The 27,258-nt window shown below is 37.5% G+C and overlaps 1 protein-coding gene across 7 annotated transcripts in view; it reads left to right on the forward strand.

Moving 5' to 3' along the window:
- The window catches only part of TRIP12 (thyroid hormone receptor interactor 12), an 80,641-nt gene extending 53,965 nt beyond the window's left edge, over positions 1-26,676 (forward strand). For 5 of the 7 annotated variants that reach the window (XM_051781915.1, XM_051781920.1, XM_051781921.1 and 2 more), the window contains 29 exons: positions 560-628; positions 741-906; positions 1,607-1,724; positions 1,866-2,022; positions 2,342-2,495; positions 3,032-3,260; positions 3,968-4,086; positions 4,676-4,883; positions 5,923-6,023; positions 6,141-6,315; positions 6,716-6,857; positions 7,805-7,996; positions 8,696-8,847; positions 10,200-10,372; positions 10,822-10,895; positions 11,008-11,207; positions 11,773-11,900; positions 12,192-12,343; positions 12,806-12,948; positions 14,238-14,394; positions 15,441-15,539; positions 16,062-16,176; positions 16,475-16,629; positions 17,169-17,333; positions 18,520-18,684; positions 21,964-22,077; positions 23,811-23,905; positions 24,113-24,216; positions 25,284-26,676. In XM_051781915.1, the coding sequence (XP_051637875.1) occupies positions 560-628; positions 741-906; positions 1,607-1,724; positions 1,866-2,022; positions 2,342-2,495; positions 3,032-3,260; positions 3,968-4,086; positions 4,676-4,883; positions 5,923-6,023; positions 6,141-6,315; positions 6,716-6,857; positions 7,805-7,996; positions 8,696-8,847; positions 10,200-10,372; positions 10,822-10,895; positions 11,008-11,207; positions 11,773-11,900; positions 12,192-12,343; positions 12,806-12,948; positions 14,238-14,394; positions 15,441-15,539; positions 16,062-16,176; positions 16,475-16,629; positions 17,169-17,333; positions 18,520-18,684; positions 21,964-22,077; positions 23,811-23,905; positions 24,113-24,216; positions 25,284-25,480 (4,218 nt within the window). In that variant the 3' untranslated portion in view covers positions 25,481-26,676. The remainder of the gene's footprint in view (positions 1-559; positions 629-740; positions 907-1,606; positions 1,725-1,865; positions 2,023-2,341; positions 2,496-3,031; positions 3,261-3,967; positions 4,087-4,675; positions 4,884-5,922; positions 6,024-6,140; positions 6,316-6,715; positions 6,858-7,804; positions 7,997-8,695; positions 8,848-10,199; positions 10,373-10,821; positions 10,896-11,007; positions 11,208-11,772; positions 11,901-12,191; positions 12,344-12,805; positions 12,949-14,237; positions 14,395-15,440; positions 15,540-16,061; positions 16,177-16,474; positions 16,630-17,168; positions 17,334-18,519; positions 18,685-21,963; positions 22,078-23,810; positions 23,906-24,112; positions 24,217-25,283) is intronic. The other 2 variants (XM_051781919.1, XM_051781922.1) reach the window with 1 other exon arrangement.
- Positions 26,677-27,258: the final 582 nt, after the last annotated feature.

Raw genomic sequence — 27,258 nt, forward strand, 5'->3', positions numbered from 1 at the left:
GCTACCCTGCAAGGTCAGCTAGAGCAGATTGTCCAGGAGCATGTCCAGCTGATTTTTTTGTTTGTTCAGAATATCTCCAAGGGTGGAGACTCAGTCTCTCTGGGTAACCTGCTCTGGTGTTCAGCATTTGCTGTGCTGGTTGTGCTGCATGATATAAAAAATGGACCCCATGTATTCTATAGAACAGTAGCCTTCACTCCTGCTTATTATTGATATCTTCTGTTACTTGGCTTTGTAGTTCCTTTCCCTTTTGTTTCCTCCTTGCAGAATCCAAAAAGAATATTATAGATCCATGTATTTATCTCTAAAGGTCACTAATGGTATTAGTGTTGCAAGTGTGGGGTGTTTCCCAGGGAATATGCAGGAGCACAGTCATATCAGAGGTCAGTTTAGAATGTATCAATTAATTTAAAATTGAAGAGCTATGATGTTCTGTAAAATATGATTCAGCTGGCCTTTTTGGAGATATTTTATGAATGCCTGGAAATGACAGGATGATCTAATGCAAGTTAATGTATTTCAATTCAAACAAATACATAACTTTTTTTTTTTATAACAGGATAAAAAGTCTGTTGAAAGCACTTGTCTCTGTTTTGCACGGCTGGTGGACAACTTCCAGCACGAGGAGGTAACGGTGTGGATGGGGGTGGAGTTTTGTTTCTTACTTCCCTCCCTCTGTTTCTCTTGAGGGCTTACCTCTCAAAGACTAATGTTTCCCATTTTGCTGTTCCCTCCTGAAGAACTTGCTGCAGCAGGTTGCTTCCAAGGACTTGTTAACAAATATCCAGCAACTCTTGGTTGTGACGCCTCCAATCCTGAGCTCAGGAATGTTCATCATGGTGGTGCGCATGTTCTCCCTGATGTGCTCCAACTGCCCTACACTTGCAGTCCAGCTCATGAAGCAAAGTGAGTTCTTACTCTTTCATATTCTAGGGGACCTGTTCAAGTTAATGCCTACAGTCAATATGGGCCTCTCTGTACTTGATTATATAAATATTTTGTTCTTTCAATTGTTCTCTCTCTTACTATGCTTCCCCTGAGATATAGTTCAGTTGAACTTGTTGAAAGCTTTTATTCAGAGGGTTTTTTCTACCCTTTCCTATCTAGTTGTTGTCACTGGAGTGCTCACCTAATTTTGAGTCTGTATTAGCTGCACAAATTACTCTCATTCCAACACAAATTGAATAATTTTTTTTATGATCTACACAATGTGGGGGGACCATGTGATTTAAGTACTTTTTCTAAGGTAAAACATTAACAAAGTAGGTGCTCTACAGCTGTCTTTAGTCATCACTTGTTTTCCTTGTTTCATCTCATAAATTTTGACTTGTCACTTAATCTGCCCCGTATGTTTCCCTGTTTTCTTCTGTGTGCTGTATATTGAGTGACACTTCTCCCTAGAAGTCCATTAGAGATAAAAACCCCAAACCAAGAAAACCACAAACCCCAGAGCTGAGAACAAACACATTTCTTACACTGTTCCAAGAGATGGCTTTTGTCTTACTGTCTACTGTCTGTTTGCTTTGGGCAGTAACTGTGTAGTGTCCAACAGGAAATGGAGTCCATATTCTGATACAGGCAATCTCATGAATAATAATTTTTATAGATATTGCAGAAACTCTTCACTTCCTTCTTTGTGGAGCCTCAAATGGGAGTTGTCAAGAACAAATTGACCTTGTTCCACGCAGTCCTCAAGAACTTTATGAGCTTACTTCCCTTATCTGGTAAGTTTTGCAGTCCTAGGTTTTGGGTATGGTTGGTATGTTGAAATCCCTAACTTCACTAAAATGAAGGCAAACAGTTTTCAGCTTAGATGGTCTTGATTGTATATTTCTAGTAAAATACTGTTTTAATGTTCTTTACAGTGAACTGATGCCTTGCCTGCCAAAAGAGGGAATCTTTGCTGTTGATACTATGCTAAAGAAAGGAAATGCACAAAATACAGATGGTGCAATATGGCAATGGCGAGATGACAGGGGTCTCTGGCATCCCTATAACAGGATTGATAGTCGAATAATAGAGGTAGTAATTCCACACATTTGTGTGGTGATGCTTTTAAAATACGCGTGCGGTTGTACAGGGAATCGAGTGCTTTCTTTACGTCTTTGAGAATACCACTCTTGATCTTTCTGAGTAAGAAACACAAGTTTGCTCAAACATCCTGCTGTAGTATTGCACTATTTTGGTATTCTGTCATCCCAAATCACTTAATTGCTTAATCACTGTTCTTACTGTATTTCTGTCAGTCACTGCTTTTCCTACTGTGTTACCCCCTCCTCACCTTTCATATAGTTTCTGTTTGTTAGGGATTTCTTAACTTTGAACTCTTCCTTGGTTTTAGGCAGCTCATCAGGTTGGTGAGGATGAGATCAGCCTGTCTACACTTGGGCGTGTCTATACTATTGACTTTAACTCTATGCAGCAAATAAATGAGGATACTGGAACAGCACGTGCCATTCAGCGAAAACCAAACCCTTTAGCCAATACAAACACTAGTAAGTACAGCTCAGAAAAACCTGGTGTCTCTACCTATGGCTAATTTGTGCTGGATTGTGCAGCAGTTTACTACTTAACTAATAAATTCATGGCTTTTGTGGAACATCAGACTGTTCTGATTAAACGAATGAAGACAACTTCCTAACAAAACTCCTAGTGTTGACACGTATGCTTTTTAGCATGTAAACTCTTCCTGGGAACTGAGAATGTATTGAATTGGGAGGGAGCTGGGGGTGTTCCTGGCCTAGGAACTTGTGAAACAGTTTTGTTCATACAGCTTTTTTGTTGAACAAAGACTCTGTGAGGGCTCTTACTGTTGTACAGAAATACGAAAGAAAGCTAAAGAAAAAAAAGAATGAACTCTTTAAAAGAGGAGGCTTTGTACCTACATTCTTGCCATGATTTTGACTTCTGGTTCTTAAATTATAGCTTTTCAATTTAAGAGCTGAATTAAATCAGCTTTTATGGAAGAAAGTAAGCATCAGAGCAGAGGTGCAAAGAACTAAACAGTGTTTGGTTGCACACTTTCTCACAGGTGGACATTCAGAATTGAAGAAGGATGATGCTCGAGCACAGTTAATGAAAGAGGACCCAGAACTGGCAAAATCCTTTATCAAAACATTGTTTGGTGTTCTTTATGAAGTATATAGTTCTTCAGCTGGACCTGCTGTTAGACACAAGTGCCTTAGAGCAATTCTTAGGATAATTTATTTTGCTGATGCTGAACTTCTGAAGGATGTTCTGAAAAACCATGCTGTTTCAAGGTGGGTTCATTAACTCTCGTGAATGAAATTAATTTTAACCTTAAAACTAAAACTTGTAATTACTTTTTTTGGGGAAAATGATACTTTTAAAGTCTTATGTATTTTTCCAAAAGCTGAGGCTGCCAGCTCTGCAGGAATTTTTTTGCAATATAGATTTTGCAGTAGTTGCCAACACTGGGCATTCTTACTGGAAACTTAGATTATTAGTACCCACAGCCATAGGTAATGTCTAATATTACCCTTTATTGGTTTTTTGATTTCTAAAACTTGCCTATGAACTTCTCTAAGGGCAAGGTAACTTTTGAGGTAATACAGTGTGAGCAGTAATAGACAGTTGTGGCATTCAGTTGGTAAGTTTTATTTGTGAAGCCTCTCCTACATGTTGTGCCTAAAGTTAGGGAGCTGGATAAAAGGATACAATCAGAAAATAAACTCAATAGTTTTTCAAAGGCAGTACCGAGCTGCACAACACCATGTTTATGAAGGGAGGAAACCCTCTCTTTTTCTTTATGCCATGTTAAAACTTAGTAAGTGATTTAGGTGGGAAGAAGACTGTCCTTTTATTTATAGCTCTTACAAAAGCTCTGTGAAATTTGTTTGCTTTCAGTCTCCAGTGCTGTATATGCAAGATGAATTGACTTGATTTGTAAAGAAAAACGCTGTAAAAAAAAAAGACAAAGCTAATTCTAACAAATTATCTGTTTTAGTCATATTGCCTCCATGCTGTCAAGTCAAGACCTTAAGATAGTAGTTGGAGCCCTGCAGATGGCAGAGATCTTAATGCAAAAGTTACCTGACATTTTTAGTGTTTACTTCAGAAGAGAAGGTAAATCTTGCTTTCTTTTTTTTTTCTCTTCACCTCTCTGGGTAGTATTTTAAAAACATGTGTGTATAGAATCCATACCCTTTACCCCTCCTCTCCAACCTCCCCAAGCTGTAAAAATGGAATATTGTTATTATAAAGACAAATCTGTGCAAGCTGTCCTCGTATTGCTAGGGAGGAGCTTACCAAGACTCTGGAAGAGACAAACTTGTGTTTTCTGAATCTGAAACAAGGCTTACTAGATCCTAGTGAACTGACCTGGGCTGAAGATGGCTCATTACATGGGAAGTCTTACTGGAGAAAACTGATGAATCCTTGGCAGGAAGTCTGTGTTCTACTCCATTGGGGATTTCAGGGTTTCTTTAGCTACTGGTCATGCTGCTGTATTTTTTTGTTTTTAAACTATGTAGGTTAACTTTCTGGAGAAAAGGTTGAGCTGCTTTTAAAACTTTGTATTGATGGGTGGGGTGAGCCACTGCTGCCAGAGTCAAAACAGAGGTTCACATATTTTATATTTTCAAACACCCTTGTTCCTGCTACCACACCACCCCCCAAACCAACCCACTAAACAAAGAGTTCTTCTTTTGCCAAGGGGTGATGCACCAAGTAAAAAACTTGGCAGAGTCCGAGGCTTTGCTCACGAGCCCCCCCAAAGTGTGCACTAACGGCTCGGGAACGCTGGGCACCACGACCACAATAAGTACTGGAACAGCCACTGCTGCCAGTAACGCAGCTGCAGAGCTGGGCTCTCCCAGCTTACAGCACAGCCGGGAGGATTCGCTGGATCTGAGCCCACAGGGGTAAGTGCAGTTCCTGGAAAGTGACATATTTGGGTTGAGTTTAGTGGTTTGTTGTGGTTTAATTTTTATTTTTTTTTTTTTAAACCTAGAGTGACATGGGCTGCCATATTGTTGTCTGTGTTTTGCTGTGGTATTTTCCTCTAAAGGACTAAAGTGGGGTGGTGTTGAAACTTTCAGTGGGTAGTTTTGATTAATTTTATATTAAATGTTTAAAAGAAAAAAAAGGACTAGTGACATGATAGTTATGTTGTAATAATATGAAATAATTTACTTTTTTGGGAGGATACCAAGAGCCACAGCTATAGTCTCATCTAACTCTCGAGGACAGAGCAATTCTTTAAGAGCTATGGTGCATAGGTCCTTTCTGCTGGAGACTGGAGAAAAAAGAAATCATCCTTAACTTACTTTGTTGGAAGGCAACCATTTTGAACACTTGTAGAATTAAAATCTCTTGTAGGAATAAATAATAAATTATTTTCATGTTACACAGTTTACCTTCATTTTAAAGGTCAAGTGTTTGTCACTTTAAACCAGAACTGAAATATGTGAACTTTGTAAGTGTAGGGGTTGGTGAGTAGAAATGCCTCAAATTGTTGAAAAAGTGTTTTCTGGGCTTTAATAAGAGAGGCAGGTCAAATATCCAATGTCTTTCAGTGTTTATTCAGTAGAAGTTTGTGGATTTTCTTTTTCTTCTTTTTAAGGGTATTCAAATAAATGAATAAACAGATAGTTACACAAATTAAAACATGAAAATTATGAGAGACCTCTGTTTAGTGTCGCTTCTGCATTTGGCTGCTCATAATAGAAAGGTGACAGGAAGCAAACCCCCTTCTTTGTGAGAGTAGTCACTTGGTCCTGTCAATTCAAACAGTGTTCAGGTCCCTTCTCCCAGAGTGAAGAGTATTCTCCATGTTGTGGGATAGAGCCTGTTCTTTAATTCCTGAGGAAGTAGCTGGCAGATGCATGTTAAAATAAGGGATGGGTATGTCTGTGAATATGATGGGTGGGAACATGTCTCTTTATTTTTAACTTTGGACAGAAGACTCAGTGATGTTCTAAAGAGGAAAAGACTGCCAAAACGAGGGCCAAGGAGACCAAAATACTCTCCTCCAAGAGATGACGAGAAAGTAGACAATCAAGGTAAATAATTCTTAAAATGTGATACTTTATCTCCTTCTAAAGTAAGTTTATAAGCTGCCAAAAGTACTAACTGTAACAAACCTGTTACTCTCTTAATTTTGTCTTTACTTCCTCCAGCTAAAAGCCCTACAACTACTCAATCTCCTAAATCTTCTTTCTTGGCAAGTTTAAATCCTAAAACATGGGGAAGATTAAGCACACAGTCCAACAGTAATAATATTGAACCAGCACGAACAGCAGGAGTAAGTGGTCTTGCAAGGGCTGCTTCCAAGGATACCATTTCCAATAACAGGTACACACACAAAAAAGTCAAAGTACTTGTAATATGATGTTAACTTTGAGGTACAGCTGTTTATGATAAGCCATCAAGGGCTTGCATACCATGTAACAAAGAAGTTTGAGCACAACCACAGTTAAAATAACTCTGGAAAAAGAATCAAGAAATAAAGGTAGAGAAAATAACCTCTTAGTAGTTTAAAGTAGCATGGTGGGGAAAAATTGTAGAACTGAGAAAAGTGATGAAAAAGTGATCTGTAGAGAAAAGAACTTTACGGCATTAGAGTAAGAGCGAAGAGATTTTGTCTGTGACTGCTGTTTAACATGGAGAAAAATCATACTCTGGTTGTATTTATTGCAATATTGGTGATGGAAATGCTAAGTGTGGCCAAATGCCTTTGTGTTCTTCTTTACAGAGAAAAAATTAAGGGCTGGATTAAGGAGCAAGCCCATAAATTTGTAGAACATTATTTTAGCTCTGAAAACATGGATGGAAGCAATCCTGCACTAAATGTATTACAGAGACTTTGCACTGCAACTGAACAACTCAACCTCCAGGTTAGAAATGGCAAACTTAATTGGAGTGGGGAGACATTTCTTGACTTGACTTATGACTCATTATGACTTGGAGTCATTTTTTGGAATGAGTATATAAGCTCTGACACACATCACTTATGATAAAAGACCAGTATTAACAAGGGTATTCTTGATTCCTAGCAATATGTCATTTACATAGCAGTTTATTTCAAATTTAAAAGTTCCACAGTTAAGTGTGTTAGGTGTAAAGTGCTCTTTATACCTAAAGAGCAACACAGTTTGTAGTAAGAACTTTGGGGGTGGAGGGAGATCAAAAGGGAAGTAGCATTTTGTTAAAATGATAGAAGAAATACAGATTGAGGCAAATCTGTGAGCATATCAAGAGGTTGAGCCTTGCTTTTCAAACAGTTGTGATCCTTGATAGGTGGTCTAAACATGTAACATCTAAAGAAGCTCAAGAGCTGAACCATCTTCTGTGCTTTAATCTAAGCAATCATTAAAATATGTAACTTTCTCTCTTCTTCTCTCCCACGTGGAAGTCGTGTAAAATATATACCAGTCTGAGTTGTTTGGGGTTTTTTTTGTACATTGTGTTTTTTGTGTTTGGGGGGGTTGTTTGTGTGTTTTTGTTTTTCTTTTTCTGGGTTGTGTGTTTGTGTGTGTTTGTTTTTTAAAAAAAAACCCACTTGTTTGGACCTCATCTTTACCTTGTGTGAGACAAAAATGGGACCTTGCATTTCTCTTAAAATAAAGAAAATGCAGATGTTGCCTATAATGTCTCCCCTTGAACAGAGAAGTGCTTATCCTCAGATTATTTGCCCCGTTACTGCTTGTATTAAGTTACGATATACTCTGGACTTTCCCTTTTTCCCCCTCCCTTTAGAGCTGTTCCATGCAGTAGAAGGAAAAATAGTATTTCTTAAACCTTTAGTACCTGCATAGTAAAACACTACCTTCCTGTTTCTCAGGTGGATGGTGGAACAGAGTGCCTTGTAGAAATCCGTAGCATTGTCTCGGAGTCCGATGTCTCCTCATTTGAAATCCAGCATAGTGGGTTTGTTAAACAACTGCTGCTTTATTTGACATCTAAAAGTGAAAAAGATGCTGTAAGCAGGGATATCAGATTGAAAAGATTTCTTCATGTATTTTTTTCTTCTCCGGTAAGTTTTCTTGGGTTTTGTCTTGGAATTCTTAGTTGTCATTCTCTCAAATTTTCTTTCTCGAAAAACCATCTGAGAAGGTTCAGTGTTGACCTTATTTTAAAGATAGAGTACAGAAGGAATGTTTGTTTATGCCTAAACTGTATAGCACTATAACTTTCACATGGTTCTAAGTCTTTATAGGCCATGAACTTTTTTGAATACCCTGTAATTACAGAGAATTTCACACAGCAGTGGGAAAAGTTCCAAAATGGCCAATTAACTGTGTCTTGAACAACTTACAAGTTGTTTCTGTCTTTTAGGAAGTTGATATGGAAAGAGTTTGGATAGTAATCTTATCACTTGTTCTCTTTAGTCCTAAATACTGCAAGGAACTAGTGTCCTGTTTTTAAAGGAATAAATGTAAAGTGGAAGAGAGGAAGGTAGATAACTACAACTTCCACAAAGCTTATTGCTCATGGCTAAGGGTGAATGCTTAAAATCTGTAGGGCTATTCAATTGAAACCAGGAGAGAAAAGTATGTTCTTTGAAACAGATCTTTCGTAGTATTGTGATGTGTCATCTAGTCATCCTGATACTGCTGATGCTTTCAGTGAGAACAGTGATTCTTAATATCCCTTTTTTAAAATAATCTGTGGTATAAATTATTTAAGATGGATTAATTCAGGCACATAATTAAAAGACTGGACTATATTTCAGCTTCCTGGAGAAGAGCCCCTTGGAAGATTAGAGCCATTAGAAAATGCACCTTTGTTGGCATTAGTCCATAAAATGAACAACTGCCTCAGTCAGATGGAACAGTTCCCTGTTAAAGTGCATGACTTCCCTAGTGGAAATGGAACAGGGAGCAGGTAAGGATTAATGCTCAGGTAACAGTTTTGTTGGAAGCTTTTGTTTTCCAAAACTTGTTTAAACAACACTAAATGCTCCAAGAGATAATGGAAGTAATAGAAACTTCTGACCCTGTTAAAGACAGAAGTGATTACACAATTGGCTTTCTTATTCAGTGGAAGATGGAATGGTTAACCAAAGATTTGCTTACCATCATGAAATTTCTCTCACTTAGATTGGAGGCGGATGTGTAATTTTAAATGCAGTCGCTAAATTTAAAGCTTTAAAAATTCAAAAGTCTTCCTTGTCTCCATGTAACAAACACTGGGAAGAAAACATCTATTTATTGCTGGGACACTGATGTTTTTAGCCAAGTCATTAAACTGCAGAGTTTGTATTACAGTGCTAAACTTTGTTACTCATGTAAGTTCTGTTCTCTAGCATGATAATGGATTGAGTGATAACTCTTGGCTGTCAACATGATTTAAAATAGCTGTGGACCTGCCCTGAGTCTTAAGATAGAGAATAAATTTGGAATCCAGCTTGTTAGTTGTGCTTTATGTAACAAATTTAAGTGACTAAAGACCTATTTCTACAATTTCTTATCTATGCTTTTCTTCGGTATATCAACACTAGCTTTCATTTTTTGTATCACAGTTAGGAAATCGATTTTAGTACAAGTTGCAAAGAAGTTTTGCAAGTATTTTTTGGTGCTGGCGAAAAGCTCAGTTTGACTGTAGACATATTCTTATGATTATGTAGAAATTAGGAGAGGAGGAGCATTGAACATGAATTTTTGGAAGCTCTTCTTTTTAGAAATGCCAAAAGTCTTCTATGTCTCAGGGAGTAAATTAGTGTGGATTTTTTGTCACGAATGGTGACATAACATCCATTATATTAGATGAATTGGAACCTCAAACTGTAGCATTAATCTAACTAACATTAAAATTCAGGTCCTTATTGAAAAAAACATATAGATGAATACTTGTATTTTGGAAGGAAATGCCCATTTCTGATACTTATTGCACTGCAGGAAAACACAACTCTAAATCTCATGGGGCATCAGCTGACAATCTGAACAACTGCAGATTTCAAAGATGGTCACTGTGGGCCATATTGTAATCAGACCTCAGGCTAGGCTTTCTCTTAATCTGTGTAGCTTCCAGATTTTGTCCAACTTGAATTCTGGTGTTCTTATAGAAGAAAACTTTTAATCTATTTATCCAAACTGTAGTAAGTTATTTTTAGAGAAATAATCTGACAGATGATGCACTGAACCAGTGAAATTGTAAATGCATGTATAAGCCTATTTTAATGCAATTATAGTTATTAGATTCTTTGTGTAGCAACTTTTTTCACAAATTATTTTGAGTTTTTCTCTTAACAGAGGATCCCAAGCTTTAAAATTCTTCAATACACATCAATTAAAATGCCAACTGCAAAGACATCCAGACTGTGCTAATGTGAAACAGTGGAAAGGTGGACCTGTGAAGATTGATCCTCTGGCTTTGGTACAAGCCATTGAAAGATACCTTGTAGTTAGAGGTATTTATATATTATACAGTAACTTGTGTTTTGCTTTTTGAAATAGTTCCTACAGTCAGTGTTAGAGCTCATAAAAACCTGTGAGGGATTACTCTGAAGACAAATGGGAGGCACCTATAAATAAATATATCTTGCTCACAGGGAGGAGACTTAAGACTGTAGAAAATCTTCCCTTTTCTGGGACAAATTGTTTCATGTTGTAAACAGTTCAGTGAAAATACTAACAGAAGTATAATCTACTTTACTGTCAAACTGGCTGTAGCTTGGCAGTTTTGATGCCAGATGTTGATGCTGAAATTTGTTCTAGCACTTCTGAATCTTACTGTTTTTAACTGGTGCATTTTGGAACGATTTTAAGCAGTGGAATTTATAAAAGTCAGAGTATCAGAGCATTGTCACATTTCATGTAAAAAAGCTAATGAAGAAATCTTTCTTCTCTCTTGCCTCAGGCTATGGAAGAGTTAGAGAAGATGATGAAGATAGTGATGATGATGGGTCAGATGAAGAAATAGATGAATCTTTGGTAAGCTTTTGGTCTGGGAGCAAGGCGAGGGAGAAGTGTGGGGAGAAGCTTAAAAAGAAAAGCTGTGCAACACGTTTCCTAACTTGTACGGGTTTTTTTTTGTTTTGTTCAGGCTGCTCAATTCTTAAATTCAGGGAATGTGAGACATAGACTGCAGTTTTACATTGGAGATCACTTGCTGCCATACAATATGACTGTGTATCAGGCAGTCAGGCAGTACAGTTTGCAATCTGAGGAAGAGAGGGAATCTACAGATGATGAAAGCAACCCATTAGGAAGAGCTGGGATTTGGACAAAAACACATACCATTTGGTAAGTTTCCTAGAGAAATCAGGGAATAACTTCTCCAGTTTCCTAAATGTATATACATCAAGAAAATCGGAATGTAGCTGTCTTTCTTCTTTTTCTTTCCATAACTGTGGACCTTTGAATTTCCTGATATGCTTGGGGTGCAGGTTTATGTGTTCTCTGGCCATACTTTGAGAGGAGCGCTGACCTACAATTTCAGTGCTCAGCAGTGTCTTTTTCTAATCTTAAAATGTGCTAAAGAAAAAAGTAGACAAACAAAAAAAACAACCACCACCACTCCCCCAAACCCCAGTCACTTTGGGGTTTTGTCTATACCTTCTGCTTCTCTCCTTCCAGTTCACAGAGCCGAAGGGTCCCCATTTTTTCTCCCTCATGACAAGCTTTGCTTCTGAGGGCCTACCTTCAAAGGCTGGATCATATCCAAATGCAAGTGTTCTTGCCTTTCTGCTTTTAACTGTTACTCAAGTAGAATTCTGGTAATCAAAGAACTAACACTTTCATAAGTGCTTTCATTTCCATGTTAGTTAGCATTTCAAAAACATATTTTTAACTTCTGTTTATGTTTTAGGTACAAACCTGTGCGGGAGGACGAAGATGGTAATAAGGACTGTGTTGGTGGTAAAAGAGGAAGAGCACAAACTGCTCCCACAAAAACCTCCCCTAGAAATTCTAAAAAACATGATGAGTTGTGGCATGGTGAGTGTGTTGCCTTGCTAATATGTTAGCTTTCCTCCCCTTCCTTGCAGAAATTTCACAGGAATGTTTACAGACACCGTGGTGTTTCTTTTAAAGCAAGCATAGTATAAGAATAGTAAGCATATATTAATCTGTGTATTAAAACTAAAAATAAGATATTTACTGAATTGTTTAACTAAACTGTTGTAGCTAAGGGAATGCCATGACTAATACTACCTAGGCTCCTAATAAAAATCTTAGGAAGACCACTAACTGATTTGTTTTGCTAACATGTTCTTTTTTTCCTGCTAGATGGTGTATGCCCTTCGGTATTAAATCCTCTGGAAATTTACCTCATATCTACTCCACCTGAAAATATAACATTTGAAGATCCCTCATTAGATGTTATTCTTCTTTTGAGAGTTTTACATGCTATCAGTCGATACTGGTATTACTTGTATGATGTGAGTAGACCACTTTTTAAATCCCCTTTCATAATAATAATACAGATGGTTCTGTCCTCAAACACCTTAAATAACCTTCTTCCCCTGTTTGCTGCCCCCCAACACGATGGAATAATGCAAATTATTACTGTAATCTTCCCTTGCATGTTTCTCTAACTCCTGATAAGACAAAGGCAGTAAATTCTTATCATCGGCCATATTTTCTCTATAGTATGTTGGACACACTTCTTGTGCTTTTTCCTTCTTTAGGTTCAAAATCCAACATTATTCCTGAAAAGAAAATGAACAGTAAAACACTACTGAGTCCTTCTTTTGTGGCTTAGAGTCTGGATGGCCAAAATGACAAAGTTGTTTTTTCTTGTGATGATAAGCCAACTATAAGCATTAAAGAGATGTCTTAAAGACTTGGTACTTCTTTCAGCATTTCTCTAACTAGAAATACATTGCTTTTCTTTAACACAGAATGCAGTCTGCAAGGAGATAATTCCAACCTCGGAGTTTATCAACAGCAAACTGACAGCAAAAGCAAACAGGCAGCTTCAGGATCCTTTGGTCATTATGACAGGAAACATACCAACTTGGCTGACAGAACTGGGGAAAACATGGTATGGATGATTTGCTGCATGGTGTGTCTAATTTGAATTGAGTAGGCCTCTTGACTGGGCAGCACAAGTGCATCACACGTTACAAAACTCTTGAGAGCCAGAGGAGGGTAAAATGTGGTCACAGAAGTCTTGCCAAGTTACATCAGTGACACTCCTATGGATGTTTACACCTATATTGCATAATTTAAACCACCTGCTAAGGGATAGACTAGCTGCGAAGTTTGGGCAACTTCTTATGGGAGTTTCTGAGCAATTTTAAGTTTTCTCATTGAAATTATGGTACTTGTTTATTCAGGTGGTGGTTTTCTCCTGTTAAACTGCTTAATGGCATTTTTACCGTATCACTGCATTTATCATGACATATTCAATATGGTACAAAGGAAAATATGTTTATCATTATTGATAAAATATTCAAAATAATTTTTACAAACCTATGTTCATAGTACTTTTTAGTATCTCAATACAGAGTATAAGCTGTAAAGCTCTTGCACTTGAAAAAATGAGAAACCAGAATTGACATTCTTGGTTTTTTCAAGCATGTTAATTGCAGCAACATTGATGACAACTGACTGGAAATACAGACTCTAGAGAATCTGTTTGGCTTTTCATTTTTAAAATAAGGTCTCTAAAGTCCTTCATAAACATTCCGGATAATAGATGATGAGTATGAGTGTATATTCTTATACAAACATCTATAGCAGTATTTGTTCCATAAAACTGCCTTTTCACTTAAATGCCAATAGAGAACTACAGTTAACATACACATACCTTTGAGAATAGAGGAAGTGATAAATTAAAATAAGAAGTTTCTTTGGTAGTCTTTTACAGATTATTTAAAATATTTTGGAAATGGTGGAAGGTAGAATACTGGTGCTGCTGTAAACGGGTTCTCATGCCTTCCCACTGCCAAATACAGGAGCTGGAGCCACTTTCTTAAAATCTTTGATCTGTTAGACTTACTAAAAATAAAACAGTTGTGCACAAGGAATTTTATTTTCTGATGTAAACTGCATAGCCAAGGCATTCAAGTATTTTGAGTTATTTTTCAAGAAGAGTTAGAATTTTTTTGTGGCTCCTTCGTTTATTGCATTTCTTTAGACTCTTGCTCGTAGGCATTGTAACTAAAACTAAAGTGTGTTCTGGAAGGCTTCCTTCATGGAGGCTGCTTTCACCACAGTGTGTAGTAAAGCACTAATTGCAGGCATACTACATTTCTGTTTCGTTTTAAACTAAATAATAGTCATAGATGCTATGTGGAACACAGCTAACTAATCCATTGCTCCTTACAGCCCATTTTTCTTTCCGTTTGATACCCGCCAAATGCTGTTTTATGTAACCGCTTTTGATCGTGATCGAGCCATGCAAAGACTGCTGGATACTAATCCAGAAATCAACCAGTCGGATTCTCAGGATAGCAGAGTGGCACCACGGCTGGACAGGAAAAAAGTAGGTAGATCTTGTTTCAAATGGAATGGACGATCTGCTTATTTTTATATCGTCTTTAAAAAATGTAAATGTGAGGGAGATTGGTTTGTGAAGCTGGAGGTTTTGGTGGTATAGCGGTGAGGGGAGGTGGTTCTTAGTCGCTAAAGCCCCCGAGAGGAAGCTCAGTGTGTTCCCAGCGCTGGCCACGAGGTGGCAGGAGGGGCTGCGGGATGGCCGGTGCTCCCTCACAGCATCCTCATCCTCCATCCTCAGCTGGGGTCCTCACAGGATTCTTGAAACTAGGCTCCAGTAATGAATGCTGAGTTTTACGAAAAATTTAGTGATATTTCTACATATTGACTTGTAAACCTCTGCTTTGCTTGACTTGTCAGAAGAACTCAAGCAGTAGGGTTTAGACCCTTAAGTGTTACCTGAATAAACAAAAATACTGCCCTTGTATTTGGGGAAGGTAAACCTCCTTTCACAGCATAATAAGCTGTAACTGTGTTAAATTGAGGTAGTCTTGGATGCCTGCCTTGAGTCTGGAGAGATGTTACCTTAAAATAAGATCTGCTGTATGTGTTGTATGACCTTGAATACCTGTGGGGGAAAAAAGATGAGAGACGTGAGAACCAAATTAAAACAGAATATAACTTCCAACATGTATGAATCCTGGTGGTGTTGGGTTTTCTGTTTGGCTTTCAGCATCTTTATTCTGTTTTCTTCTCCCTATAATAGTTTGAGGTATATAACATCAAGTGACAGCACTTCTCTGTATGTTACAGTCCTATTGCCAGATTCTTGGCAAGAGTAGTACCTATTAGTTATACTGACACACTTGTAAGGTATTGGCTTTTCATTTTATATGGAACATTTTAATTCTGAACAGTTTTCATATAGAAGCAAGAACTATTTTATCAAAGTATAAGCTTACAAATTGTTGAACTGTGGAACTATTGGCATGGGGTGGAAAACCTTGCATAACTGACTTTTTTCGTGTTGTAACTGCCTCGGGAGCTGGGACTTACAGACATAATTTCACTACTTAAAACTTCTTTAATGTGTAGCGCACTGTGAACAGAGATGAGCTGTTGAAACAGGCAGAATCTGTGATGCAGGATCTAGGCAGTTCAAGAGCCATGTTGGAAATCCAGTATGAGAATGAAGTAAGTACTATCAATGCAGTCTAATTTAACCCCTTTTTACTGGAGATGAATGCAAAATAGCTACAACTTTCCTAGAATGATGTGGTCAGACTCTTCTTCCTTCATGTTGCTGGTGCTACAGAATTTTATCTATTAATTATCCCTAATCCACTTGGTTGTTATTTTTAGTTTCTTGGAGAAGCTCTTTCTGATCTGAATTTCATAATCAATCTTAATTCTGCAGAGCACGTTTTTTTCTAACTCTTAAGCAAACAGCTGTGTGCATTTCCTCTATAATATGATAATTAGGTGGTTAATACTTTTATTCCACTGTTATTCCCTCTGACATGGGGTCTTTCCAAGCTACCTCTGTCATATTGTAAATGTTGGCATAGTTATGTTCTCTTAGATGCTTTTTGCAGTGCAGTCTTCTTTATAGCAAATAAGGTAAAGATTTTGATATTCAAACTGATGTAATGGACTAATGTATTTACTTATTTATCTCATTCCCCCTCCTTTCCCTTCACCCTCCTTCCCCTGAAGGTTGGCACAGGCCTAGGCCCCACACTAGAGTTCTATGCACTTGTATCTCAGGAACTACAGAGAGCAGACTTGGGCCTTTGGAGGGGAGAAGAAGTGACTTTAGCCAATCCAAAAGGTAATTGCTCTACTGTCTAAATTACCAATATTGATTAATATTGAATTGATTCTAAGCTGACTTTAGTTTTGTAAAGGGCACCTCAGTTTGTGGCCTGGTAATACGCCTGATGATAGAGTGTGATTATCTTTGTGGGTTTTGGTTTTGGGTTTATTTGTTTGTTTTGTTTGGGTGGGGGTTTTTTATAAGAAGCTTTAGGTTCTGACTGTCTGCCACTTTCAGACTTGAGTCTGGAGTGAAACTGGATGTGTATGTACTGAACCATTTTCTTTTTCTTTCTTTCTTCCTTCCTCAACAGGAAGCCAGGAAGGTACCAAGTATATACATAACCTTCAAGGCCTTTTTGCACTTCCTTTTGGTAGAACAGCCAAGCCAGCTCACATTGCAAAAGTTAAAATGAAGTTCCGCTTTCTGGGAAAACTAATGGCCAAGGCAATCATGGATTTTAGACTGGTAAGGATAAATTATAAAATATTATTCTGAAGGGGTCAAATTAAAATAGTAATTCTGAGTGTTGAGCGATAAAAGCATTAAGAGTTTAATGGTATTGCTTTCAACTCTAGAATTAAGTGCAGTTTGGTGGAGGGTGGGGAGGAGGACAGGGACGCAGCTGAACTTTTGAGGGGGGAGAGGGTAGCATATGTTGAAGATCTTTACAGTGGCTTTTGAGCCCATAGTGTAAAAAGGAAAAGCCATTACCTGGCACATGTTGCAGCCTCTATCCAGTCTTCTTTCAAGATTGTTTTGGGCTTATTGTTCTCCCAGCTGCAAGTTTGCTGATTGCTTTAATGTATGTGCACTAAGCAGTCAGTTGTGTTTTCTCAGCTGTAAATTTCTGAGGCAAAACCAATCAGACACGGTGTTTTGGTGTGTGCTGGAAGGACAAAATAGTAAATAGTATTCTAGGTCCAGTCAAGAGATAAGATAGCAGAAGATATTCTTTTGGAAGACAGTTCAATACTAAACAGTTCAGTGCTTTGGTTTCTTTCCAGGTGGACCTTCCTCTTGGACTTCCTTTTTATAAGTGGATGCTGCGACAGGAAACTTCCTTGACATCACATGACTTGTTCAGTATTGATCCAGTAGTAGCCAAATCAATATATCACCTTGAAGATATTGTGAGACAAAAGAAAAGACTTGAACAGGATAAAACACAGGTGGGAAAGTTACCCTAAGAATGGAAGAATGCAGTTTCACACATTTGGATTTTATGAAGTGGGAGTAATTCAGAGTGTATGATAGGGCTTAATACTAATGATAATAGTGATAATTACTTCATTCTAATACAAAGTAGTTTTAATGTTATTGGATCAGCGGCTAGTAATTATAAAACAATCTTTTTGTGAAGCCTAGCATGAGAAATACGTTACAGGATTCTTTTGTGTGGTTAAGCACAGTCTAGAAATGTCTGAAACTGTCAGGTGTTTGCCTAACTTCTCTTTTTGGTTCACTTTGAAAAGACTAACCAACTTAAATATCAGCGGAAAAAAATCTGTCCTTGATTCTTGAATGTTCAAAAGGTTTGGCTTTATTAGTTAGTTTAGTCAAATTTTCAGGTTTTCTTAGAAGTGCCTTTTGTGTTGGGGTATTTTCCCCTCCTGCCCTGAAGAGCTGTATGCAGAACTGTGTAAACTGTCATAATGCATGAGGGTACAGGTTCTGTCAGACATACAGAAAAGTCTTTCTCAAGGTTATCCACTTTTAGCTGAAAATAGTACAATTCACTGTGGCAGAATAGTGATGAAAGGTCTTTGGCATGCATGCTTTTTCTAGCATCCAATGTTAATAGAAGGTAGCAGTTAATAACCTAATTTATACTCTTAACACATCTGCTTTGTTACTAGTGAAGTTATTGCAAGCTTGTGGGTCTTTGTTCCTCTTCGCCTCACTGTCTCACTATCTCTCCTTTGTCACCGCCTTTAATTTCCCAACAAGAGTTTGAAAAACCTGAAACCTGATGGATGAAGGCTGAAAAATGTCAGTATGCATGCCAAATCTGAATGCTATTAACTGTTCTAAGGCAAACACGTAGCCTAAGAGCCTTAGCCTATTACACGCTTCCTTATCTTGCACTAGTATTTTCTAGATACATAATAGGCAAGAAGTCAAAGTAATCCCAAAATTGCTAGAAAAAAGTGTACTCCTATGATCTTTCCAGTTTATCCATTAAGCTGATTTATTTGGTTTGTCTTGATTTACTGTTATGTATGAAAACTATGGAAGGAAAGCAAGGAGTACTGTAACAGTTTTAATGGTAATATTCTTATAGAAATGTCTGCTTAACTTTTGGATGAGTTAATTTGAATGAATTGTTCTCATTGGTTTTCACTTCCAATTTTTTAGACCAAAGAAAGTCTACAGTATGCATTGGAGGCTCTGACTATGAATGGCTGCTCAGTGGAAGATCTAGGGCTGGACTTCACACTTCCTGGGTTTCCCAATATAGAACTGAAGAAAGGGGGGAAAGATACACCGGTCACCATCCACAATTTAGAGGAGTATCTCAGAGTATGTAAAAGCAAACCTAGGACTAAAATTTTCTTTATTCTTACTCCCATATATATTTCAGTTCATTCTCATGAACTAGACACTGCAATAATTTTCCTACTGATCGTTTCTTCTCTGTACAAGTTTAATTACTACAGAAAAACTGTTTGAATCCTAGTCAATGCACCTGACTTGAAAATTTTATAGTACAAAAACTAAGTCATCAGAAGTTTGGTTTTTTGGAGAAAGTGTTGTAAGTGGACTCATTTCAGCTATGGACTTTCAGAACACTCTAACAAGTTTCCACATCTGGGTTATAGTAGTGAATTTGTTAGCAATAGTAATTTAGCATCTGCTAACCCATGGCCTTTGAATTGCTATAATAATAGTGTAACTTTTTTGGGCTCAAAGAAAACATCAGCTCAGTTGTGAGTCAAAATAACAGCAGTAGTGTTTTGTCAAAAAAAAAAGGCAATAAAAACCCATTTATCCGCCCAAAACAAATAAATAAACCCCATGAAATATAGACACAAGAAACCCCAAACCATAAAAAATAATAGGTAAAGAAAAGATAAAGTATTGCCATAATAAGTTGACAGGACACCTGTGTATTGATTTATTCCTGTATCAGAAGGCATAGAAAACCAGAAAGTTGATACTGCTGAACAAAGGTAGGAAACTGTTTCTCCCTAAGAAAGTGTTGAAAGGAATAGGTTAAAAACAACCTGGAAAAGAGATGAGGAGAGGCAGGAACTTCGCAGTGCTATCTCCTGAAGTCATGAGTGGGATGGAGGTAAAGACCATGGTATTCCAATTACTAAATAATGCGTTTCCTGAGAGGTTGGTTTGCTGCCCTTTCACTCTGATGACTGAACTTTTAAAGCACTAAGAAAACACATTTGATGTTTTGGTAGAAACAATTCAGTAAGGGTCATAAAAGCTCCTGCATGTGAACTGAGAACTTTGCAAAGTTATTCCATAATCCTTACACTGAATATTGAGCAGTTACTGTTCATCCTACAGTTCAAAATGGTTACCTATCCAGTTCTCATGTATTTATTGAAAGCAAATTCTGCTGGTCAAGAATCACTTACAAAATTAAATATATTTGGATATAAAGCTGTTTCCAGACTTAACAGATGAACGATATGAACTACCACAGTTGGTTAGAAACAGAATTAGTAGTCTCTATTTACTGAGAAAAGTTTCATTCAAGTCTGTTTTTCATACATTTTGCAGTCATTTTTCTTCTAGGTAACTCGTATCAGGAGTCTGATACACTGAGAAAGGCTTGCAGACAACTCACATGTCCTGTAGTTGTCCTATTGCAGGCCTCTGGCATTGTAAAGGAAAAGCAGATTACTACAGAAAGTTTGCCCTCCTCTTCTTTCTAAGCAACTTTTGGAACTATTTTCTTAAAGGACACCTGTGCAGTTTTTCCTGTCCTTGTCCTTGTAGCATTGTACACTTGATGTGAAGGAAATAGAAAAGATTTCAGAGAGGACTAGTGTGCTCTCTATCACAGGTATGATGAATTACATTTTAGAAACAGTTTGTTTATCAGCTGCCCTGTACAGCTCCCTGTGGGTCAGCTGTCCTGCTCTTGAAAATGTTATTTTCATTAAAATCCTGTGTGTGGATTAACATTAAAAGTAGTCAATAAAACTAGAATATCCTACTGTTGCTTTTCATGCCTTTCTTGTCATCATGTCATTCTACCCTCCACCTCCCTTTTTTCCCCAAAAGGACAGTTCCCACAGGAACTGCCTTTATCAGAAAGTAGAACTACTTCAGCTACCAGTACAGTGAAAGACTTTATTCTCTTTTTTTCTTTCTTTTTTTGTCCCCTTCTCCCCTGTACTACAGAGAAAGAGGCCAACTTACTGCTTCTAAATTTGTGAACAAAAAGTTTCAGTAGTGTAGTTTTTTTTGCCTAGCAATTTGATCTTTTCTTTGAATCTGCAAAAATACAGTGCAGCTGAATTTTGCCACGTGCTCTTGGTCATAAAAAGTAATCACAATTCTAGGTAAGCAAGTCTGCTGTTAGAATGGCCACAGAATGTTCTGTGTTACAGAACAGCTTTCTGTGCTGCTGGTGCTTCCTGCCTTCCTCTTCAGGAGTAAAATGTGGGGTGTGAAAGTAGAGGTGTGTATCTTACACAACTGAAATTCAGTCCCTTCTGTAGGAAAGCTTGTCAACAAATCCTAATGAGCTTTTGTATTTGAGAGCTTTCTGGAACAAGTAACTCTTCAGTTACTGGGACAGGGATAAATAAGTGCTTCAGGAGTCCTGCAATATCTGTGGAGTTTTTAATCACATTCATATGCAGATAACTTTAATCAACATCACAGGGCAGAGCTTTTAACACGTTTTAAAACTAGTAGTTCTGTGTTGACAACACGTCTTTTACAACCAGCCTTCATTTTCTGCTAGAGTCAAGGGTATATAAGGCAAATGTAATCACCAAAGGCACTGACTGACAAAAGAATCTGAACTCGGCACAATATAATTTCTTAATTTAGTAGAGCAATACTGCCCGTGGGAGATTATTTAAAAGAAATTTCATCTTGTTTGTGCCATATTTCCTTCCTTCCCCCCACTGATTGTTGTTTTAGTATGTGCTGTCCACTTTGGAAGGGAATTTAATATTGAGGGAGTAACTACAGATAGAAAACCAAACCAAAACAGAAGAATCACACTCAGAAAGCCTAGACTGGTGTCTTACTGCCTTTTGCATTATGATTCCTAGCCATGTCCCTGTAACTTGAAATGAAGGTATTTCTTTTGTTCCCATGTATTTGTGTAATATTAAGCTACTTAATATATCAAACAGGGTAGAATTACTTTTTTTAAACTATATATTAGAAAAGGGATCCATATGTTTCCATGGGGGGAACTAATATAACAGCCAATGATACCCTATGGACTTCTGCTTCAGTTACTGAATTTTAAATGGTGTAGGGAGAGAACACCTAGGTTAGGCTTCTAAAAATAATAAGTGTTCAGGTTTGCAGGTTCATTTTAAACAGCTATTCTGAATTCTGTTTATTTGTTCAGTTAAAAACAAAGGCAAATACGTTGTTTAAATTCTGCATGACTTTCATGTTTAGGGTAATCTAAGTTATGAATGAAAGCAGAGTGAGGCAATGCTGTAGAGCAGCTCCATAAATCCATGTTCAAACTGCTGAAACTCCAGTGAGTGTATGGTGAGACTTCTGGAGTTCTGTTTCTGCAGCTGTACCCCTTTTGTACCAAATTGATTGGTTTTTCCTTTTTGTTTTTTTTTTCTTTCCCTGCAGTTGGTTATATTCTGGGCACTAAATGAAGGTGTTGCCAGACAATTTGACTCCTTCAGAGATGGATTTGAATCGGTCTTTCCCCTCAGTCATCTTCAGTACTTCTACCCTGAGGAGGTTGGTGAATGTGGTTTTGCTGAGGTTTTTTATAACCTTATCTGTGTATGGGCATCTGGGACAGTTGATGACATTAGTAAAACTCAGTGTCCCTGAAATTGCATACTTAAAGATTTCTGTGTTCAGTGGTCATTTATTTAATGCTTTTGTGAGCAGCTCCATTTTCTTTAAAACTGTGTGATTCTGGCTTTTCTGAGAAAAGTGCCTGAATTTATATATGCATGCTCTCTGTGTTGGCATGGATACTCTATTTCCTTGTATTGCAGTACCTCTGAATAGCTATCCACAGATGTGGATGCTACCTAGATGTTCTATGAAAACAATAAGAAAAGTATTCAGCTCTTTAACAAAGCTTTAGACAATAAGAAGAGATTCAGGTGAAGGGGTAAAGAATAAGGATAGTTTGTCTTGCCCTGTTCTCACCACCATCATATAAATTTCCTTGTAAAATGCTTGCAGTCTTAAGTGGACTGAATTGAGTCACAATTATTGTTGTCTGGACTAGAAGAGAGAATATTTTATTATTTTCCCTTTAAGGAGTCTATTTGAAGACTGTACTTTGGGGTTTTTTTTTTTACCTTTATAAACTTATACCTTTGACTTCAAGAACAAACATTAAAGCATGCTCTGAAACAGTGTGTTAGCCAAGCCTCTCTGTTACTCTCATGTTCTTGGTGGTTTGCAATGTAAGAGTCTCCTAAAGCTGAGGCCTGTAGCTACTCTAGTGATTATTCTTTATGCATCTCTGTTGGTACTACTTTCAAAGGTACCACCACTTTTTTTTTTTTCTGCAACAAATTGAAGGCAAGTAAAAATGGCAGATTATTCTGGTTTATCCACTTGTCCATTTTGTGATATGTGTGATGCTCTTCTGTCTTGTCATTGGCATGGTTTGATGCTTGCTTCCCCTTGCAATTTTAAAATGCAGATGATAGTCTATTGCTAATCTACCAATACAGTTGATCAAATTTAAGCTGCAGGAATAGTCTGAGATAGAGCTTTTCCCTGATGGAATACACATGTGTGGTCTCATGTTCTGTTGCTGATAACTTTCCAGCCATTTGAACCTCTTTACAAGCCATGCCTAAACTATTACAAAGAACTTGTAAAATTCTTTTATGGACAAAACCTACGTGTGTCAGACCTCTGGTGTTACTGAGACTGGGGCTTTACAACTCCTCGTGTATCCTGAAGGATGTCAGCAGAAACTTTTAATGTTTTGGCTACTGTAGCCTGTCACCTCTGCTTGCCCAAATCCATAGGCAGAACAGGCAAAATAACTAAAGTACAGAACTGCTATCTGACAGTTCCATTTCTGTCTAATGACTGCTCTTTTTTCTTTCAAGGAAGATCTCACAGTTCTAAAATGCAAGTGTAAACACTCTATTCTTCGCATTCCTCCAGATTTCTTTAAAAATTGTGAGATTTCAGGGCATTTTTGGTTCTCCAGTGTAAAATGCTTATTAGCACCGTCTCTGTTCTAAGAGATAGATTCTGCATCTTGTATGGTGGTGGATTGTGTGCAAAGACAGATTGAGGAAGTGAGACAGTCGTTGGGATGAAGCTGTTGAATCCAAAGAATTTGGGTGGATTGCTTGGTGTGACAGAGCTGCTTTTGCACCAAGCCATCCCAGGAAGTGGAGCACTGTAGTAGTGTTTAGAACAGACAGTACTCATCATCCTACCTCAAGTTCTAGAGGGGAGCACTTACTCCTTGTTGTTTCATTTTATAGTTGGAGCAGCTCTTGTGTGGCAGCAAAACAGACACTTGGGATGCAAAGACTTTAATGGAATGTTGCAGGCCTGATCACGGTTATACACATGACAGGTAACGTGGGGTTGGTCTTGTTCAAACAAACAAACAAACAAAACCCAAAAAGCCAAAACCAGTAGAAAATATGTATTTAAATAACTTTGATATATTGTTATTCAAGCTAAAGGAATTGTATAAAATTTATTTGAAAATATTTATACTGCACTGAATTATTTTAATGATAAACAAAGCAATGTCATCTTGGTTCTTTTCCCTCCTCAGTCGAGCAGTGAAGTATCTGTTTGAAATTCTCAGTAGTTTTGACAGTGAGCAGCAAAGACTGTTTCTTCAGTTTGTGACGGGGAGCCCCAGACTGCCTGTAGGAGGTAGGTTTTCCTTATTACATCTTGCTATATATGAAATCACTATTAATAATGCATTTCAGAGTAAGTGGATTACTTCAGTGTAGGAAAAAAATTATTAGAGGTTCATACTGGTTTGACATTTCTAATTTCAGAGGTGACTGGGTAGACTTCAGGTATAATTTTCATAACCTTTGTGTTAATCTCATGATACTTTATTCATTTGACTCTCCAGGTTTAATTTGCTACCAGAAAACCTATCAGAGGGCAAAAAATAGTTTGAAATTTAAACAAAACTAAAAGCTCCTAATACTGTATTTCTTGGCTAGAGGTGCATTAAGTTATGTCAACAAAATGATGCATTGCTACCTGGAAACAATAATCTCTTTCCTAGAAAGGAGACATTACTAGCATAGTATTAATTTTATTCACTTTCTCCCCCTTTTGAATTTCAGAATTCAGGTGAGAGGCAGGGAGGAAAACAGAGGAATTTGCTGTCTTTGCTAGGGACCATTGTAGAATACACATTTTACTGTATTCTCAGCTGAACCCTTGGCAAGTAAAACCAGAATTTATGCATCTGTTCCATTACTTACATTCTTTGGGATGTGGGGGGAAGAGTTGACTTTTTTTTTTAAAATATTTAAAGTATTTTTTTAGAGCTCTTTAATGGAGAGATGGCGCAGACAGAATTGAAGGTTAGGAGTATAAAAACCTTAGCTGGAGTACAAACAAATAAGGTATTACAGTCATAGATAATTCCTCAGAATCTTAAAACAAAGCCAACAAAGTCTTTAAGATATTATGATTGGAATAGGGTTTTACATATACAGACCACAATTAAAAGTAGAGTGGATTCATCTAACTTATTTCTTTTTTTAAATTCATCTTGGAAATCTTAATCTACAGGCAGGATTTCAGGTATTTTTTAGGTTGCTGGTGGCCTTATGAAGCCATATCCCAAAGCTGTAAATGTGGAGCTGAGGTTCAGCTGTGCCGTGTGTGCTGCTGCCACTGACAGATGTCTGCAGTGTCGGCTGTGGCTTTCCAAGAGGAGCAACCTCATTCTGACTGTGTTTTCTCATTACCAGGTTTTCGAAGTTTGAACCCTCCCCTGACGATTGTACGCAAGACTTTTGAGTCTACAGAGAACCCAGATGATTTCCTACCCTCAGTAATGACTTGTGTGAACTATCTCAAATTGCCGGACTATTCAACTATTGAGATAATGCGTGAAAAACTCTTGATAGCTGCAAGAGAAGGGCAGCAGTCATTCCATCTTTCCTGATCACAATGAAAAATGCAATGTCTGCCTGTTACAGCAAAAGAGAAACTCATGATTCTTTTCTAAATATATCACCTGAGTCAAGGAAACGTGTTACGCCTTCTTGTTGTAGAAAAACGGCTTGCAGATTATAAACAAAGACACTTGGTTGATATTCATTAAAAGCCCCTATGGACTTAAAGTGATCAGGCCCTAAAAGTTGTTGTGACAAGGTTTCTTTAGCAAGTTCTTGTTTAAATTATCATTTATTTGATGAGTGAAGTTTTTAACTTGCTTTGCTGTGTGAAATTTAAAAAGGGATGTTTTTCCAGGCTGGAACAATAAATGTCGCTGTGCAGTTTAATACTGGGCTGTGTGTATCCATCTAGCTAAGTCTGAAGTTTTTCCTCCAAAGACAACTTTTGTACATAAGTACAGAAATTAAAACACAACATGTATTTGACGAATCTAGTTTAGTAGACTAGTTCTGTGTACCCTCACCTGCCTCTAATTTTACCCATCCTCATGTATTGTCTGATGTGCAATTCACTTGGTTCTTTTTGTGTGCAACATTCAACAATTGTTATGTTTTGGTTAGCATGGGCATTTAACTGCTCCATGCCTCTTTCTCTGATTAAGATAATTTAAATTTTACTGAAATCAAATATATATTGTCAATATAATTCAGCCTTTGTAACTAGGTAGAACCTTTCTTATAGCATAGTTTTACTGTAGTGGTAGGTTATAATGGTGACAGTCGTTACCAGTCGGCGCTCCAGAGCTGTTTACACAGTGATTCAGGCAGCAAAAGCCTCTTACTGGAGGCGAGGAAGAATTATTTCTTTCATGTAGTTGAAGTCCAACAGCTTGGGCTGGCCAGTGTGTATTGTGGTATGGCCAGAGCATTTCCAATTGATGTAAAGTTTTTTAAAAGACAAATTAGTTGTTCCATTCCCTGTTTGAGTAAACAGTTTTCTTGTTCTTGATCTAAGTTCATGATTAATTTTGTAGTTTTTTCTTCTTTTTTTTTCTTTTTTTTTTTTCTTCCCCCCCAGTGCTAGCTTGGAACAAGCAGTTCAGCCTTTGTCTTTTGACACAGATAAAGCACCTGTAAGCAATGCTCTGTCCAACTGTTTTATGTGCTGATTTCTCAAATCTGCAATAATTTACTTCATCAGGTTAATGTTTTTACCTGAATATAAATAAAAAAGTTTGCTTCACCTTTTTGTTCATAGTTTTGTACTGTATGCCTAAAGCTCAATTGTGTAAATTACTGTAATGCAAGTAAATCATCCTAAATCTACTTGGCTAACAACCTGCAACTTGTGGATGATTTACTACTAAAACAAGACCTTTTAAAGACCTCCAACTCAGAGGGAAATTTTTTCCTTTCTATGGGTTCAAAAAACGGGCAATTACAAATATTCCTGAGATGTACCTGCTACACAGTTAATCTCTATGAAAATGTGATAGTTAATGACTTTTATTCAACTTTGAGAAATCAAAATTCATTTCAGTGCTTAGACATTGTTAAATCCTGGCTAATCAGGCTAGTGTTTCCCCTAAACTAACAAGTTTTCTTTTGTCTAGCTGAAGAACTTGTACTTCCAGAACACGTAACGGACATTCTTCCGGTGAACATTCACAGAATTACATGTGGTTGCTCATACCAGTGCCACTGCAATGTAATACAGATCTGTCATGAGCACGAGTAGAACGTGAAATCCTTGCACAGAGAACCTGATAACTGAACAGTTTTTCCTACTCTTAAACCTGACCGAAGGCGCTTCACACTGTCCATA

Source organism: Manacus candei, unplaced genomic scaffold (assembly GCF_025592945.1).
Source record: "Manacus candei isolate 608988 ecotype Guabito, Panama unplaced genomic scaffold, ASM2559294v1 h1tg000015l, whole genome shotgun sequence".
Lineage (NCBI taxonomy): Eukaryota > Metazoa > Chordata > Aves > Passeriformes > Pipridae > Manacus > Manacus candei.